This window comes from Gopherus evgoodei, chromosome 3, assembly GCF_007399415.2.
Source record: "Gopherus evgoodei ecotype Sinaloan lineage chromosome 3, rGopEvg1_v1.p, whole genome shotgun sequence".
Lineage (NCBI taxonomy): Eukaryota > Metazoa > Chordata > Testudines > Testudinidae > Gopherus > Gopherus evgoodei.
Genome location: NC_044324.1, coordinates 150,688,678 through 150,705,588, shown reverse-complemented (window position 1 = coordinate 150,705,588; position 16,911 = coordinate 150,688,678). Strand labels below are relative to the sequence as shown.

At 40.6% G+C, this 16,911-nt stretch overlaps 1 protein-coding gene across 2 annotated transcripts in view; it reads left to right on the top strand.

Annotated features, from left to right (window-relative positions):
- Positions 1-16,911, top strand: part of PLD5 (phospholipase D family member 5) — a 236,907-nt gene that overhangs the window by 157,514 nt on the left and 62,482 nt on the right. For both annotated transcript variants that reach the window (XM_030556987.1, XM_030556988.1), the window contains one exon: positions 12,981-13,108. In XM_030556987.1, the coding sequence (XP_030412847.1) occupies positions 12,981-13,108 (128 nt within the window). The remainder of the gene's footprint in view (positions 1-12,980; positions 13,109-16,911) is intronic.

Here is a 16,911-nt window from a genome sequence, read left to right as displayed (position 1 = left end):
AAAGGGTTTTTTTTACATCAATATATTTATCCACTATACATTTGACTGAGATACAGGAGACCTGGTATCTAATACTGCATGTAATTCTGTTTTATAACATGAATGAGACTCTATTCATTGTTGTGGTCCTACTTTTGGAATCTTACGGTTTTGTGGCTTTACAGCCAAACTGTCTTAAACTGGATTAAGAATCTAAAACTATTGATTGTTTCTGAAACTGAAAAGACACACCATTACCGCCTCCTATGTCTTTATATGGCAAGTGGCCCTGAGATAACATTATAATTACAGAATTTAGTATGGGAGCAGGGGAAGTTTTCAAGTATTACCTCTAAAATTGGGTGCCTGTGTCAATATTCAGGCTTGTAAGCACTGACGTCTGCATCTAACTTCAGGCATCTATGTTTAGAAAGTTAGGTCCATAATGATTTCAGAGTTAGTGAAGGCTCTCAAAATGTAAAGCATTTCTCAAGCCAAACACATAAATATATGGTTTATATATATTGAGGTCTCAGTTGTGTGACAGTTATGTCTGTTGGTAATAACTTATAAGAGTGATCTATTTTACTTCAATTGACTACCCCTTTGTATAAGTATATAGCTGTGTTGCACAATCTAGCCATAAAGGTAGACTGGTGTCATAAATGTCAAATTTTCAGATTCAGATTTCTCCCAGGATTGGATGGGGGTAAGTCATTGTGTTTCACTTCAGGGCTTTTCTAACATATAGAGCATGTGGAAAAATGGATCCAAATTTTTGCAAAAATTTCATCCTGTTATTACACTGAAATTTCAAAATCTTTTTGCAAAATTTGCTACTGTAGATCATAGATTCAAGGTCAGAAAGGACCACTGCGATCATCTAGTCTGACCTCAGGCCATAGAACTTCCCCAAAATAATTCCTAAATCATATATTTTACAAAACCATCTAGTCTTGAATTTAAAATTGTCAGTGATGAAGAATCCACCATGACCGTTGTTAAATTGTTCCAATGATTAGTTACTCTTGCTGTTAAGTTTACACCTTTATTTTTAGTCTGATTTTGTCAATCTCCGCTCTGAGCCATTGGATCGTGTTATATGTTTCTCTGTGAAATTGAAGAGCCTGTTATTAAATACTTATTCCCTATGTAGATAATTATAGTATGTAATCAAATCATCCTTTAATTTTCTCTTTGATAGGCTAAATAAAATCATAGAAGATTAGGGTTGGAAGGGACCTCAGAAGGTCATCTAGTCCATCCCCCAGCTCAAAGCAGGACCAATCCCCAGACAGATTTTTATCCCAGTTCCCTAAAAGGCCCCCTCAAGGTTTGAGCTCATAATCCTGGGTTTAGCAGGCCAATGCTCAAACCACTGAGCTATCCCTCCTCCTGATAAATGAAGCTCTTTGAGTTTTTATCTATAGAAGGCATTTTTTCTAATCCTTTAATCGTTCTCATGGCTCTTCTCTGAACCCTCTCAAATTTATCAAATTTTCTTGAATTATGGCCACCAGAACTGGACACGGTATTCTAGTGGTGGTTTGCACTAGTGCCAAGTATAGAGGTAAAAAACCTCTCTACTCCTACAATTCCCCTGTTTTTGCATCCCAGGATCACATTAGCTCTTTTGGCCGTAGTGTCACACTGAGGGTGCAAGTTCAGTTTATTATCCATCACAACCCCCAAATCTCTTGAGTCACTGCTTCCCAGGATAGATTCCCCCATGCTATAAGTATGGCCTACATTCTTTGTTCCTAGACATATACATTTAACTGTTTTAAAACTGATATTGTTTGTGTGCACCTGGTTTACCAAGACATCCAAATTGCTCTGAATCAGTGACCTGTCCTCCTCACTATTTACCACTTCCCCAATTTTCGTATCATCTTCAAACTTTTATCAGTGATGACCATGATAATGCATTGGTTACAAGTTGGGTGAGGCAAACTGATTAAGATAAAATAAGAACTGAGCCTTTGCTCAGAATTAGAAATGAACCCAACCCAACCTTTTTTTATTATTATTATTTTTAAGACTGAAAACACTGGCAAGCTTTTCTTTTTAATGCAATTATACTTCATAGTTCCAGGTGGAACCAGAAATGCAAGTGTCAGGATACAATGAGAAAAGCTGCTGTTCCTCTGGCTAAGATGTAAATACTAGAATTGTGAAGTACCAAAAATCTCACAAGGAAGTCTCTCTTCACATGAAAGTTCCTTCATAGCTTTGTAGTCCAAAGGACTATGAATAGTTCAGCTAGGAATGCAAACATTGGGCTGGTTACCCTAACTGAATTGTTTAAGGTTCACCTATTTTGAGATGCAACATGCTCTGCTGACTTACATTGCATCCATTTTAAGTGTGACAGATTTTATCCTGCAAAATCCCACAAATCTCACCACAGGGATCAGACACTGTTAAGTTCATGGTGTCAAGCTGTCTGGAGTGATTCACAATCATGAGTGCCAGCCTCAGGGACAGATTGTCAAAAAGCAGGGCAAAACCCCAAACTGGTTGTATGTTCTGTAATTAGATTTTCCCAGCGCAGTAACACATGTGACGTCCTATAGTGCTGTAGCAGTCTACCATCTGTGTTCTTTCTTTCTGGAGAAGGTCAGGATCTCATGAAGAACCAAGAAGTCCAGGTTGATTTTTCTGCTTTTAATCTTTAAGGAACTTCACAAAATAGTTGTTTTGTGGATGATGCATCTTCAGCCATATAGTCACTTCCTGAGGTAAATGTACAACTTGGTTTGAATCTCTATCACCTTGACTCAAAGATACAGTAGCTGAGCCAGTTGGTTGGGGTTATGCTGTGCTATGGCTAGCTCACACGTGCTTGTCTATGCTTGAAATGCTACAGTGGCACAGCTGCAGTGCTTGAGTATAGACACTACCTGCACCGAAAAAAGGAGTTCTCCTGTTGCTGTAATGTAGCCACCTCCCTGAGAGTTGGTAGTTAGGTTGATGGAAGAATTTTTCCAGCAACCTAGCACTGTCTACACCGGAAGATAGGTTAACTAAACTGTGTTGCTCAGGGGTATGGCTTTCTTATGCTCCTGAATGACGTAGCTGGATCAACCTGACTTTTTAGTATAGACCTGACCACCAAGTGCCTGCAGGAATGTTGCACGTTTTTCATTTGTGTTCTTAATTTTCTCAAGCTTTCACCCTATTTACTTCAGACCAGTTCCCCAGTCTGTCCAGATCATTTTGAATTTTAATCCTATCCTCCAAAGCACTCGCAATCCCTCCCAGCTTAGTATTGTCTGCAAACTTTATTAAGTGTATTGATGAAGATATTGAACAGAACCAGATCCAGAACTGATCCCTGTGGGACCACATTCGTTATGTACTTCCAGCAGAACTGTGAACCACTGATAACTACTCTCTGGGAACGGTTTTCCAACCAGTTTTACATCCATCTTATAGTAGCTCTATTTAGGTTGCATTTCCCTAGTTTGTTTATGAGAAGGTCACGCAAGACAGTATCAAAAGCTTTACTAAAGTCAAGATATACCATGTCTACCTCTTCCCTCCATCCACAAGGCTTGTTACCCTGTCAAAGAAAGCTATCAGGTTGGTTTGATATGGTTTGTTCTTGACAAATCCATGCTGACTTTTACTTATCACCTGATTATTTTCTAGATGTTTGAAAATTGATTGCTTAATTATTTGCTCTATTATCTTTCAGGGTACAAAAGTTAAGCTGACTGGTCTGTAATTCCCTGGGTTGTCCTTATTTCCTGATGAGGTGGTCTGTCGTAGACCCCTATCATGATATCACCTCTGTTTTTTACTCCTTTTATCCTTACCCAGAGACTTTCAACCAGTCTGTCTTCTATTTCCATCTCAACCTCAGTCCAGATGTATACATTTATGCAACTTTAACTCTGATTGAACACATTTTTGTGTGACAACTGTATAAAAACAGTGAAAGCAAATGTACTGCCATTTTTGTTTGTCTGTTGTGATTTGTTTATAGGTAGGGGTTGATAAATGCTTGATGGTCCCAGAATAGCAAGTTTCAGCCCAGACAATTTTTACAAGACAACTGATTCTTAACTAAGGCATAGCAGTCAGATGTTTCTCTAAAAGTCCTTAAGTGTCCTGTGTTTGAACTAAAGCTGAATTATTAATCCTCTTGGGAACAGATGGGACATTGAAGACTTTTTAAAATTGTATTTCAAATCCAATGTTCCTGAAAGAGACCATAAAGTAATGGTGTAGTCTAAAGTTTGTAATTTTATCATTCAGAGTTGTAGTTAAAAGAACATTGTGTTTTTAAGTTAGGCATTCCTCTGCCTTTGCACTTGTCCTCCTTTGAGTGCTGACAGGTCATACTAATGGAGCTTCTGGAACAACTCCAGATCTTTCACAAACAGATAAGAAGGACATTTAAAAATTGCTGGGGATATAATCCTCTGCCTGAGTCACTGGATCCTGTCCAGTATGAGATGGCTACTCTGTAGTGAATCAGTGTATGGGAGACTCATTGTCTTTTTCCCTGTAGCTGGGTGGTCACCTGCTCTTGCCTGGAAAGGCTTAAAGCAGCCCAGCAGAGGGCTGTGGCAGAGAAAAGCTGGCCTGATGGAGAAAGCAGCCACAGCTGTAGCCAGTGCAATCAGGGCCCAGCTGGCCCTTATAAGAGGGTGGTGGGCTAGAAGCACAGAAAGTCTCCTCTAGCTATAGAGGGAGGTGGGCCTAGCTGCTGGGGAGCTAGAGAAGGTACCTGGAGTGGAACAGGGCTCGAGGAAGGCCAAGGGAGCTGGGGAGCCCTGACCTGGAAACCCCCCTGGCTGTGGCCTAGGATAAGGCCAAACAGATACTGGGGTTGCAGGGGACAGCCCAAGGCTAGGTGGAGGCAGCAGGTCCAAACCCAACCTTGCCTGTGATGACTGGCTTATACTGCAGTCTGTCCCAGGGAGTAGGGGCTAGTTGGTGACTGGTAGTAGCCTATGACTGAGGTGAGGTGGGGATAGGGGGTGGGGGTTCCCTGGGGAGACCCTGAGAGTGAGGGGTTACTGCCAGGGCAGCACCCCAGATAAGGGAGCACTGGAGTCTAGGGAGGGACGTGAGGGCCCAGCGTCAGTGGGACACCGGCCTGCAGAGGGCGCTCCAAGGCTGGAAAATGAGCTAATTCCCAAGACACCAGCAGGAGGCACCGCAGGGGTGAGTCCCACACATCTGCGTTCCCCCTGAGGAAACATTGTTCTGGGAAAATTCTTCATCAGTTTACATTAAAAAGTTGTCGCATGCAGTCATTCTGAAGGATACTTTGTTCTTCTGCCCAAATTAACATACAACACATAGCTATGCACCAAATGTCTGTCATTGATAGGGATGGACAAATAGGCTGCTGTTCAGATTCAGGGGGCAGTCCTATTGAAAAGTCACATTATTTGGAAATTGGGAAAACTGCTGTAGAAATAACAAGAGGATGCACAAATATGTACCATGATGCTCAGTGGAGTGGGGAACAGGAGCAAGAACAGAAGAAGCAGAGAGGAGAATTGTGCTTTAAAAATTATGGATTGTGCTAGTGGTGACAGAAGGGTGGCTGGGAGATGCATAGTAGGTTGGGCACTGGGTAGAAACGGTAATTAAGAAGAAACTGAATATAAAACTAGAGTTTTTCGCACTTCATTAGTGGTGGCCAAGCATATTGCACATACGAATGCTCCTTGCATTCCTGCATTCCCCTCACAAACTCCCTGTGTGTCACCCCCTCTGTCTTGCCACACTCCCTGTGTTCATCCCCATTCCTCGCATTCTCCTGCCATTCCAGGGGCTACAGGCATCCCCTTGCTCCCCCTACAACCCCATAGCAGGATCGTCCAATTTCTGCCTTGCTAGGGGCTCTGTATGACTCCCCATTCTCTTGCATGTCAGGGGCTCTGTGTGTGCCTCCTTCTTCCCCCATAACAGGATCCTCCATCCAAACACAGAAAGTCCATCAAGTTAAATACAGCTTTGCAAGCATGGCCAATAATTTACTGAAAATCCAAAAGGAGGAGATTTCATTTTTGTGTGGTGAGGTTGGGGAGAAATTAGCTACTGGACAACGATACCGACCAGACTGGAATGGGGATGAGACAGCATGCCTTCGTAATCCTAAATGTATTCTCTGAGGGAACCCTAGCAGTAGGGTGTGCTAGGGAGGGCTTTACAATCAAACTGTGCTAAAACAGGTCAGTAATGTGCTGCAGGAGTGTTACTCTTGAGCTCAGTAAATTCGGGGATTCAATGGATAAGGTATATGAGCTTAGAAAAGTTGCTCTGGGACTAGATATTTCATAGAAATTACTTGTTTATGTCTTTCTCTGTTGAGCAAGGAGAGGAGACTATGTGACCTCTCTTCTGTCAGTGCCAGGACAGTTATCTACTCAGTTAGGATTTTTGTTGTTTCTGTTACATGGCAGTGGACTCGCATTGGTATTAATGTGGCAAAGATTCCCGTTGTTTTTTTCATCACTATTCTGCACGCTGAGGTTCTGCATTGTTCACTGGGCTCATTCATTGCTGGTGCATCTGTCCCCTTACCTTCTGCTTTCCCCAGATGCCCCTCCTCTCTCTCATACATTCCCCTGCATTGTGGTACACAGGACTATTGAAATTCCTTAAGCTAATCATACAAAGATGCAGAATGTCTCACTGTGACACTGATGGCCTGGTCAACTTGTGTGTGACCCATAATAACTTAATCAGAGGCACTGACGTCAATCAAAACAATCTACTTGTATCTGGGTTTCAAATAAATGTACTAGACTTGAATCTTTAACATGTTTGCTTGTATTGTTAGAGAATCAGGAGTATATGCTAATTCTATTTGTCTGTGTTTACCTATATCTTATTCAGAGTTTAACAATGTGATCTAATTAGCTTGTAGTTGCTGAAATCCTGTTCCTGTCTTTTATTGATTCATTTAATGATTTTTTACTGTATTTTATTGACTCAAAGATCAAAGCTGTAAAATACCATAGGAATTAATATTATTTACATTGTCTTCAGCTTAATTCTCTGTGCCATAATGAACTGCCTTGATAGTTTGATTAATTGCCATATGTTAATGAACACAACTACTTACCTATGTATGTATAGGAAATAGAAGATTAGCTTCAAAGCACAATATATTTTACCTATTCTTCATCTGAGGAAGGCACTGCTCTGACAATTGCTGTCAAGAGGCTATCTGCTTGCTAGACGAATATAAAGAAAGCTTTGGGCCTGACCTTTTTTGTCTCCGATCTTCCTGAACTTTGACAGGGAAAGTCTAAGCCATAATATTGAGGTCTCCAGGTTTACTCTGGATTCATCATGGAATTTTCATAGAAGGATTTGAACAAACTGCAACCTAGGGTGCCATCTCTGCTATGAAACTAACCTAAGACTTTACGCACATTTGTATGTATACAGACACTCCCCGGGTTACGCAAACCCGACTTATGCAAATCCGAATTTACGGAAAAAGTTCCGTAAGCTAGAAAGTTGTTTTGTTTTGTTTTGTTTTTATAATGGTCAGATATACGTTCCCAACTTACACAAGATTCAAGTTCCGCAAGGCGTTCCTTGCATAAGTCGTGGAGCATCTGTATTGATCTCTTAACTATGTATAACTTTCTTTTTTTTTTCTTTTATTAATATATCTTGCATTTAGTTAATAAGGATTGGCTGTAAGCTTGTATTTGGGTGAGATCTGAAATATTCATTGACCTGATGGGCAATGTGTCTGGTGTTTTGGGATTGGTAGAACTTCAAGTATGGTGAATAAGGTTTTCAGTAATCTCTCACTATATTAGACTTGGCTATCTGGATGGGAGCCGAAGGCTGTATTACTTAAAGAGGACTGTGTTTTGGCTTCTTGGTAGCCAGTGTGATATTACAGAAGCTGTTTGGCTACTGACTTGTTGATTCTAATTATAGAATAAACCACCAGTTTGGGGGATTGTCTGCCCTATTCCTTGCAGTTTGCCCTGAGTAAGCATCCTCAGGGTGGCCCCTCAAGGCACCACAGGTCACACTCATTTAAAACAAGAATACAGTGTTGTTGCAAAGATGGAGAACCAGATTCAGCTGTGGTATAAGCAGATGCAACTTCCAATTAAATCAGAAGGGTTTACATTTGCTTATAGCAGGGCTGAGTTTCACTTTTAGCTAGTGTCAGAAACTATCTCAGGCTGAGTCTAAAAACTTACTCGCAAAGCAGCTGTGATAACAACAGCCTCAGCAAAAATTATTTCTGGATTTTATTTGCAAACAAGACATAGACATAGGCGCTGGAACTGGTTTGACGTGGTTTTCGTTATATACAGTTTGTTATTTACAGTTTGTTTCAATGGCTCTCAGTACCCCCCCCCCTAAAAATTGTTCCAGCACCTCTGGACATAGAAGACTGCACTATATCTATTACAGGGATGACTTGGCTTAAATATGCTGTGCTGTCACCGAGTGGTATTCTCATAAACATGGTGGGATTCTAGAACATCCATGAGTTTTGCAATAAGAGACATGGGGGGATGGCTTAGTGCTCCCTATTTGATTTGGTCCACTGAGCTCTGGTGTAGAGCTTGCATTTGCTCAGTTGAGCAGATCCATATAAATGGTGTGGAATTCCACTGTGAACTTATGGTTTATAGCTAATAGTCAGTTGCATGAAACTAACTTAGATTATAAATGGTTGCTGGCCTAGACAAAGTGGTGAAATAGCCACAGGTACTGTGGAAATATTCTCTCACAGCATCAGGTTTACTGGATGGCACAAGTTACCTCAGAACTGAGGAAGTGAGTGACTGAGTCTGGATTAGTGACCGTCATTACCTGCTGAGGCCACTCTGAACTGACCCATTGCTTCCCTCTCCCATATGACAGCAGAAAAAGGCAAAACTTGAGTGGCAGCTGTAGTATGCGCCACCCCCTCTATCAAACCCAGGGCTGGGAGGCTTGCTCCAGGTGCAGTGTTGACACATCCACAGAGACCAAACTTTCCAGCATTGTAGACTTTGTAGGAGGTATTTCAGAGGTGGGAGTGGGAAACAGCCATTTGCTGAGAAGTGCTTCTGCAGTGAGCCAACAGAGTTCCTGCTGGAAATCAGCTCAGAAATTAATGTTTGTCCAAGTATTATTACTTCCCTGCCATACTTCCTATCTACTCATTAGACAGGGAAGGAAAGCCAGTGGCAGAATGGCTAGTCTAGGGGCTGGGTTGCCATGAGACAGGAAAACCAGGGTCTCCAGAGATGGAGTGTCATTTCCCTGTGTGCACTGCTGGGCTACCAGACTGCCCCACTTATTCCCCTTCTACGGGGTCTAAAACCTCTCTCCCTTGAGGGAAGGGTGGAGTGGAAAATGAGACACATCTTTGCAGAGTTTCAAACATACCTTCTTCACTTCTGTGGCTTTTTCTTCAAGAGGGAGACAATCTGGCCAAAAGTATATTATGCAAAATCTTGAGGGATATACATATCCACCATACTTTTAAGTGACAGCACTGTATAGCTTTCTAGGCACTTGCACTGGTAGGTAAGTAGTTGTGACACTGACATTACAATGGATGCTGTATCTTCAGTGAACCAAGGCTTTTATGATTGACTGTTAGTAGAATCTAGCATTCTCTGGGCAATCAACCCTACAAATTCTGTCTTCTGATTAAACTTTGTAGACCCACCAATTTTGATAACAGAGACTGAGGTAGAATACTGAGATCTATTATGGCTAGCCATATCAATCAGTCCAATTTAATTTCCTCAGGGGACATGGACCATGCCTGGGATGATGGATTTTCTTGAAAATCTGATAAGACTGCTTTGAGAGAACATCTGAAGGGCTTGTAGAGAACAGGCTATTATCCATACTGATGAATGTTTCCTTTCATCAAAAATTAAGGTCTCATTAGTAGTCCTTGTAGCAGCTGATGATGATAGATGCTTTTGACAGATGACTTTTGTTTTTAGATTTACTTGGAGATACTGTCTGCTCTGATTGTGAGTTGGCTGTTTTCAGTTGAAAGACTCATTGGCAAAAATGTGGGTTACAGTTTTTTAATAGGATGTATTATCATGGCCTGTCTTATGCCACTGCATTCACTGATGAGTCAGTGGTTGCAATTAAAAATGATATTTTAAAGTGATGGGCTCATGCCATCCAATCTTCTTCCATAATTCAGAGGGATTCAGATCCAGGGTTTTGGCTCAGATCATTAGAGAGCTCTAATATTTTATAGAGTTTAGCACAGCTGGTGAGATATTTCCTGTTGTAAACATGGCACGCAAAGTTTCTGCTCAAGGGATCTGGGGCAAAAATCAGTACTTGGTCCTGCTAGTGAAGGCAGGGGGCTGAACTCGATGACCTTTCGAGGTCCCTTCCAGTTCTAGGAGATTGGTATAGCTCCAATTATTATATTTTTATTATTATTATTATTATTATTTATTATATTTTTTTCAAGCTAATTTGAAAAAACAATTCATTTGTGAAGAAGTAAGTAGCTGCTTCAGACCAGTGTTTCCTCTTCCAGATCAAACAACATTTCATTTATAACCTACTTGGTGTGGGTGTCAAGCTATTTACCCTGCTGCCTAATGCGGGAAATTAGATATATGCTAAGAAAATCTGATTCACTCTAAATTGCTTATGTTAAAATTGATTAGATGAAAACTCCATTTATAATGAAGAATTTCCAAAGTTTTACCATTTTGCAGTGGTGTGTTTCTCTTAGCTAATTGATTGTGAATCTCCATTTCAGATATAAGAAAGTTATTGTTTTTGTTATGTTTTTGCCAGAAACAATTTAACATCTGCCATATTGCTTTTTGTTTGCCCTCTGATTTATACACAGATTTAATTCTACGTGTGAGCGCACATACTGAAAGTCAGCAGCATGTTGCAGCTCTTATTCAGATGTATAAATTACTCAGAAAATAACTGTGCTTCCAAGCATAGATGAGAATGAAAGGTGACATGCCTGGAAGATTTGCAGATGAAGTCCAGATTGCAAATTTTGGTTAGAGAGTCAAATATTTAAACTGCTCAAAGCCCAGTGTGGCCAACTCTTGTGACTTTGTCATGAGTTTTGTCGTATTTGGTGTCTTTCTTGATCTCTCAGCTCCTTGAATCATTTAATTAGGTGAGATTTTACTGTCATTCCAAAAAATAAGTTTCTAACACTGATGCATAGAAGTTTAAAAATGTGAAAGGGTTAGAAACCAGAAGTTAAGTGACATTAACCCAATATTTATTATTTTTAAAATATCTCATGATTTGAAAATAGGATGACCAGAAGCCCTGATATTAGGGACTTTGTCTTACATAGAATCCTATTATCTCTCTCCCCTCCTCCCCTGTCCTGATTTTTTTGCATTTCCTATCTCACTCTCTATTTGAAAACAATCTTATGATTTTGGGGGGCCTGATTCATGATTTTTTATTTGTTTTGGGTTGTCAGTACTGAAAGCCCAAGAATGTGTCCTAGGCAGGCATTCTCTACTAAGACTGGTGGGTGGGGGAGATAAGAAAACCAGCACTACTGCTAGCCTAAGGGCTTGTCTACACTGGCACTTTACAGCGCTGCAACTTTCTCACTCAGGGGCTTGAAAAAATACCCCCCTGAACGCAGCAAGTTTCAGCGCTATAAAGTGTCAGTGTAGACAGTGCACCAGTGCTGGGAGCCACGCCCCTCATGGAGGTAATTTTTTAGAGCACTGGGAGAGATCTCTCCCATCACACAAGCCACGTTAAAGCGCTACTGCATCAGCGCTTTAGCGTTGCCAGTGTAGACTAGCCCGAAGTCTGTGTTTAACTTACTGTAACCTTTGTAACTCCTCAGGCTGCAGTAGCATGCTGTGTGTGGGTACACATCTCTGTGTATGAGGAATGATCTAGATTGAGCTCCTTCATATCTGTACAGGTTTCAGGGATCCTGCCTTTCATTCTACACGCACACACATAGCTTCTTTGGTGTCCAGGGCCTTCCATGCTTGGGTGTGTGTATTTGTGTGTTGAAGTGAAGAACCTCCACAGAACATAACCATGGAGCAAATGATCTCACCATGAGATATTTCACTGTATTTGGCATCAGCAGATTAAACTGAAATTTGTAAAATGACTCTATAAATATCCAACAGACTTCTTCAGTTTCCTGAATTGTGTCTGACACTTAGCTGGCCGTTTGTCAAAGTATATAGATTCCTTAGTCTTATTCAGATTTTGGCTGGAAGTTTTTAAGTTGCTTTTTTCTGAGTATTCCTTGTTGGGTTGGCATATCTTCTTTAGAAATGCATTTTTCATGCATGAGACAAGTTTTTTCCACTAACTCTTACACATTTTGCAAAGGTCCACATACTTCTAAGTTGGTACATAAACAGAAGTAATAGCAAGAGGTTTTAGCTTGGGCATGTAATATTAATGAGTGTTTTTGCCGTGAACTTTAAAAATGTTAATATTATAATTCATAACCTGTATGATTTAAGACATGAAACTTTAAAACTTAAATTGTTTTTGCAAGAGCAGTATTGGAAAAACAACATGACATAAGGAAGCCCAATGATCAGTCTGCTTCCCTCCCCAACATACTCTTTAAGAGTAAGTGCAAAGTCATGTGTCCAATAGAGTACATACATGTCAGTGTGCTGCACGGAGCAGGAACTGGCAATTGTGCACTGTCAGAACTCCGGGCAGCTATAACAGGAAACAAAATAGGTAAACAATAGTAATGTGTTGAGATGCCACCTGCTCTTGTTTATTTGGGATATTTGGTAGGTTGAGCCTATGCTCACTGAACTCATCGATAAGCACAGGAGCAGGCCTAAAAGAATAGGGCAGTAACGTTGTTTAAAATAAAATTTGCAGACTGCTTTAAAAGCTATGATATGTCTAACTGATGTCAGCTAATAGTTTGGTTACTGGAATGCTTAACTGTTACACGTCTCTCTTTGTTGCTTGTTGTCTGTACCTTCCATTCTTTTGGACAATGATTAATTGTTGTGTCCTTATTGAACTCCTAGGTGCAGAAGTGCTGTATATGAATATGACTGCTTATAATGAAGGTCGCCTTCAATCATCATTCTGGATTGTTGATAAACAGCATGTATACATTGGAAGTGCCAGCTTAGACTGGAGGTCATTGGGACAGGTAATTTTACTGATAAATGAAAACTCAGATATACTTTATACTTTTAATGTAGATCTAAACCAAAGAAAACCATAGTAGAAAAATATATCTTGCTTATTATTTTTAAATATATAACTTTCTATGGGGGTAAGAATAAATAAGTACAATATTGTGGCTATTTTGCCTATATGGAAGACTGTCTGTCTTGCTGTAAGTCATACTACTTGGCACAGTGAAACCTGCCATTAACAGTCACTTAAGGGCAGCAGTTCCTCCTAGGAGTAACTAAACCACAAGCACATTAAATCATACTGGAAATCTTGGAGTTACATTGCATCAAGCCTGCAGTCCTTACTCAGATAAAACTCCCCCTGATTTCAGTGATGAATGTGACTAAGGAAAGAGTTCAGGCACAGGCCTATTCATAAAAAGTTGGAAGATCATCCATTGGGATCCATAATGGAAGCTCCGCTCTAACATTTCGAGCATGAACCAATTTTGTTCGTTTCTCAAGTCTGCAAAGTAGATAAAGTAAAATTGAAATTGGAAAGTTCATTCCCAGATAGTGAGTCTGATCCTGAAAATATTCAATGTGTGGAGTTCCTGGTGATTTCAGTGAAAGTTACATGCACAGAGGAATTATAGCATGAGACCCAGAGTTTGCATGTGTGTTAGAGCCGAACAATACAAAGCTTATCAATCAGCACCTCTTCATCAAAATATCAGTGCTGTGAACTCCCTAATTTTGAGACTCTTTTTTAAAAATTATTTCAAGAAGCAGCATGTTATTTACATAGCCAATCTGTGTTCTGAAGGTATCTATACTAAACTGTTTTTATAGTCCAGCTGTTAATGCAACTTTTTTTTAGTAGTTAGTACATTTTTTCTGTGTTAATGTGAGTTTTACATGCAAATTCCTGTGTATCAAGAATAGCAAAAATGCCAGTATTGATTGTGTACCTTTGCCTTCTATTGGTGGAACCAGAATAGCTCAACTGTGCATGATTGGTCCTGTACTTTTAAAAAGCTAATATAGATTTTCCTTCAGCTCAAGAGATAGGGGACTGTGCTTTTGGAGCTAGGTGGTCTGAATTTATCCCCACTATCATCCTGGAGCTACAGGTAACCATGATGTGCAGCGTGGTTTAAATCACAGGTTCTCAAACCGTGGTCCGTGGACCACCAGTGATCTGCGAGCTCCATTCAGGTGGTCCGTGGATAGCTCCCTCTAATCTGCTCACCTGGGCAGCCGCACACGAGAGAATGAAGGGCCACCCACCTAATTTGTGGAGCTGCACAGGCGTGATTCCACTAATTAGGTGCCTGGACCCTGGAGAAGATGCACATATAAGGTGAGCTGGTGCCCATGGGAGGGTGCAATGACATGACAAGTGGGAGTGGGGGAATTTGGGATGTGCAGGGCTTCAGCGGCCAGAGAAAGAGGTGACTTTCCCAAGCTCCAGGGTTGTGGCTGCTGGGGAGAGACGGCCCTCCTTCCCAGCCTCAGCTCTGTGGCTGCTGTGGCGGGAGAGAGACCCACCTCCTTCCCAGTCCCAGCTCAGGGGCTGCTGTGGTGGGGGAGAGACATTAGGAAGGTAAGACTACTGATATTAAAATATGAGTTGTGTGCTTTTATTTGTAGAACAAAAAATTGTTTATTACATTTTCATATGTTGTCTGTATGTATATATATGTCCTCACTATATGTTCCATTCTGTGTGTCCAATAGCCCATGAAAGCTTATGCTCATATGAATTTGTTAGTCTCTAAGATGCCACAAGTACTCCCATTTTTTTTATATAGCACTCTTATCCAAAGTGCTTCACAATAGTTAGCTAATGGTACAAACAACATTTGGAAAGATCATAGAAGATTAGGGTCCCTTCTCAAAGCAGGACCAATCCCCAGACAGATTTTTACCCCAGTTCCCTAAATGGCCCCCTCAAGGATTAAACTCACAACCCTTGGTTTAGCAGGCCAATGCTCAAACCACTGAGCTATCCCTCCCCCTCTCCAGATCATTAAGTGGTCTGCCGAGATCCTCAGCAATTTTCAAGTGGTCTGCGAAAAAAAGTTTGAGAACCACTGGTTTAAACCACAAAGTCCTAGATTGCCATAGATGACTTATAATAAAATAACTTGCTTTCTAAATATGTTACTAATTATGGGCATAGTGTGTAACAATATTTGTATGTAAGATTGACTAAACAGTTCATGCTGAAATTTTCCAGGCTTGTTTTGATCTAAGGGGTTGAATGTTTGAACAAAAATAGCTCAACCACTTGAGTAACGAGAGTGAAGTAAATATACTTTGCCATTATAAAAAAATGTTTGTAACCTTTTATTTTTAAAACAATTATAATGCATCACAAGTTTGTGGTAGAAACCTTGCCAGAGACTTAATTCCTAGGTTGCAGATCTGTCTTTTGGTGACCCAGTGAAAATTCCAGCCTTGGGGCTGTTGTAAATTATGCCAGCTGGGAACAACTCCCTATGGGCTGTCATACTGCTTGGGATTACTGACATGCAAAGTCTTCTGGCCATGCTACCAGAATGCCCATATACAAATGGGAGCCTAGACAAATCCTGTGGAATGTGGAAAAAAAAGGATGTGTCTGGGTCAAGGATCTGGCCCTCTATCCTTTTGGATCCCACCTATTGTGTTTTCTAAGAAAACACAAAGAAAGAATTCAGGAGCAAACAGAGACTGGCATCTTTCTGAAATCTTCTTTGGAATTAACAAAGGATTAGCTTTTTGACTAATATTGATTGGAGAGATTATATGAACTGCCTCTGAAAGGGTAACTTTGAGCTATTCTAAACGAGGTAAGGAAGCTGAATATTTTTCTGAATTTTGTTTCTCTTTTCTGTATGTAGTATAAAGCAATAGGACAAGTTATTCCTCTGTCATAAGCAAAATAATTCAGATCTGTTCAGAGCAATAGTTACGTAGTTTTAACTATGAGTGACCCACCAAATGTGAATCTTGAATAACAGTCAAAACAATGAACGTAGAAAACGAGCATGTTTATTACTCAGTATAGCTGAAGGTGTCAAAGTGACATTATCAGTGACTTCCATCACAGACACCACAATCCCCTGTTTGATCAGACTGATCACAGTGAAGTAATCCAAGTTCCTGTGAAAATTCAGATTATAGTTTGGTTTCTGTTGTTTTTTTTAATGTCCTGGCTGGAGCCAGATTTATGTGGGTCTGTGTTTCAAACACATTCCCTGACCGTTCATCTTACCATGTGCTTTCTAGAGACATAAGGAGAGTTTGCCATCCTATTTAATAGGATATTGTCAGAAAGTCCAGCATTTATACAGAGCAAAGACATACAGCAGAAATTTTCTCTAGATTAAAAATATTTGTCTGGTCTCATTTAGGAAAGTTAAGAAATATAGACCGGGGTTTCTGTGGGGCCTCAGGGAATCATGTCTAACTCCCATTGACTTTCAGTGAGACTTGGGCATCTAACACACTTAGGCTCCTTTAAAACTTCCAGCCATAGTTAATAAGGACTTATCTTAAGGGGACATATTGCTGTTCTAGGATTGCATTCCCTCTGTCAGGGGAAAACCCACATGAGGGGGAAAATAAGCAGAAAAGTTTGACATTAATTTCTCTGTATGCTTCCTTTAAGGAGAAGGCTCTGGAGACTTGTGGAGGAGCCAGGGAATGAGACTAGGATACCTGGTTCCCTACATAGATCCCAGGGTAGTGCCGGTCAGGGATTCAATCCCCTTTCCCTGCCACCTGCATCTTATCTCCTGGGTATGTAGGTGAGATAATGCTGATATTGGCTGGTAGTATCTCCTGC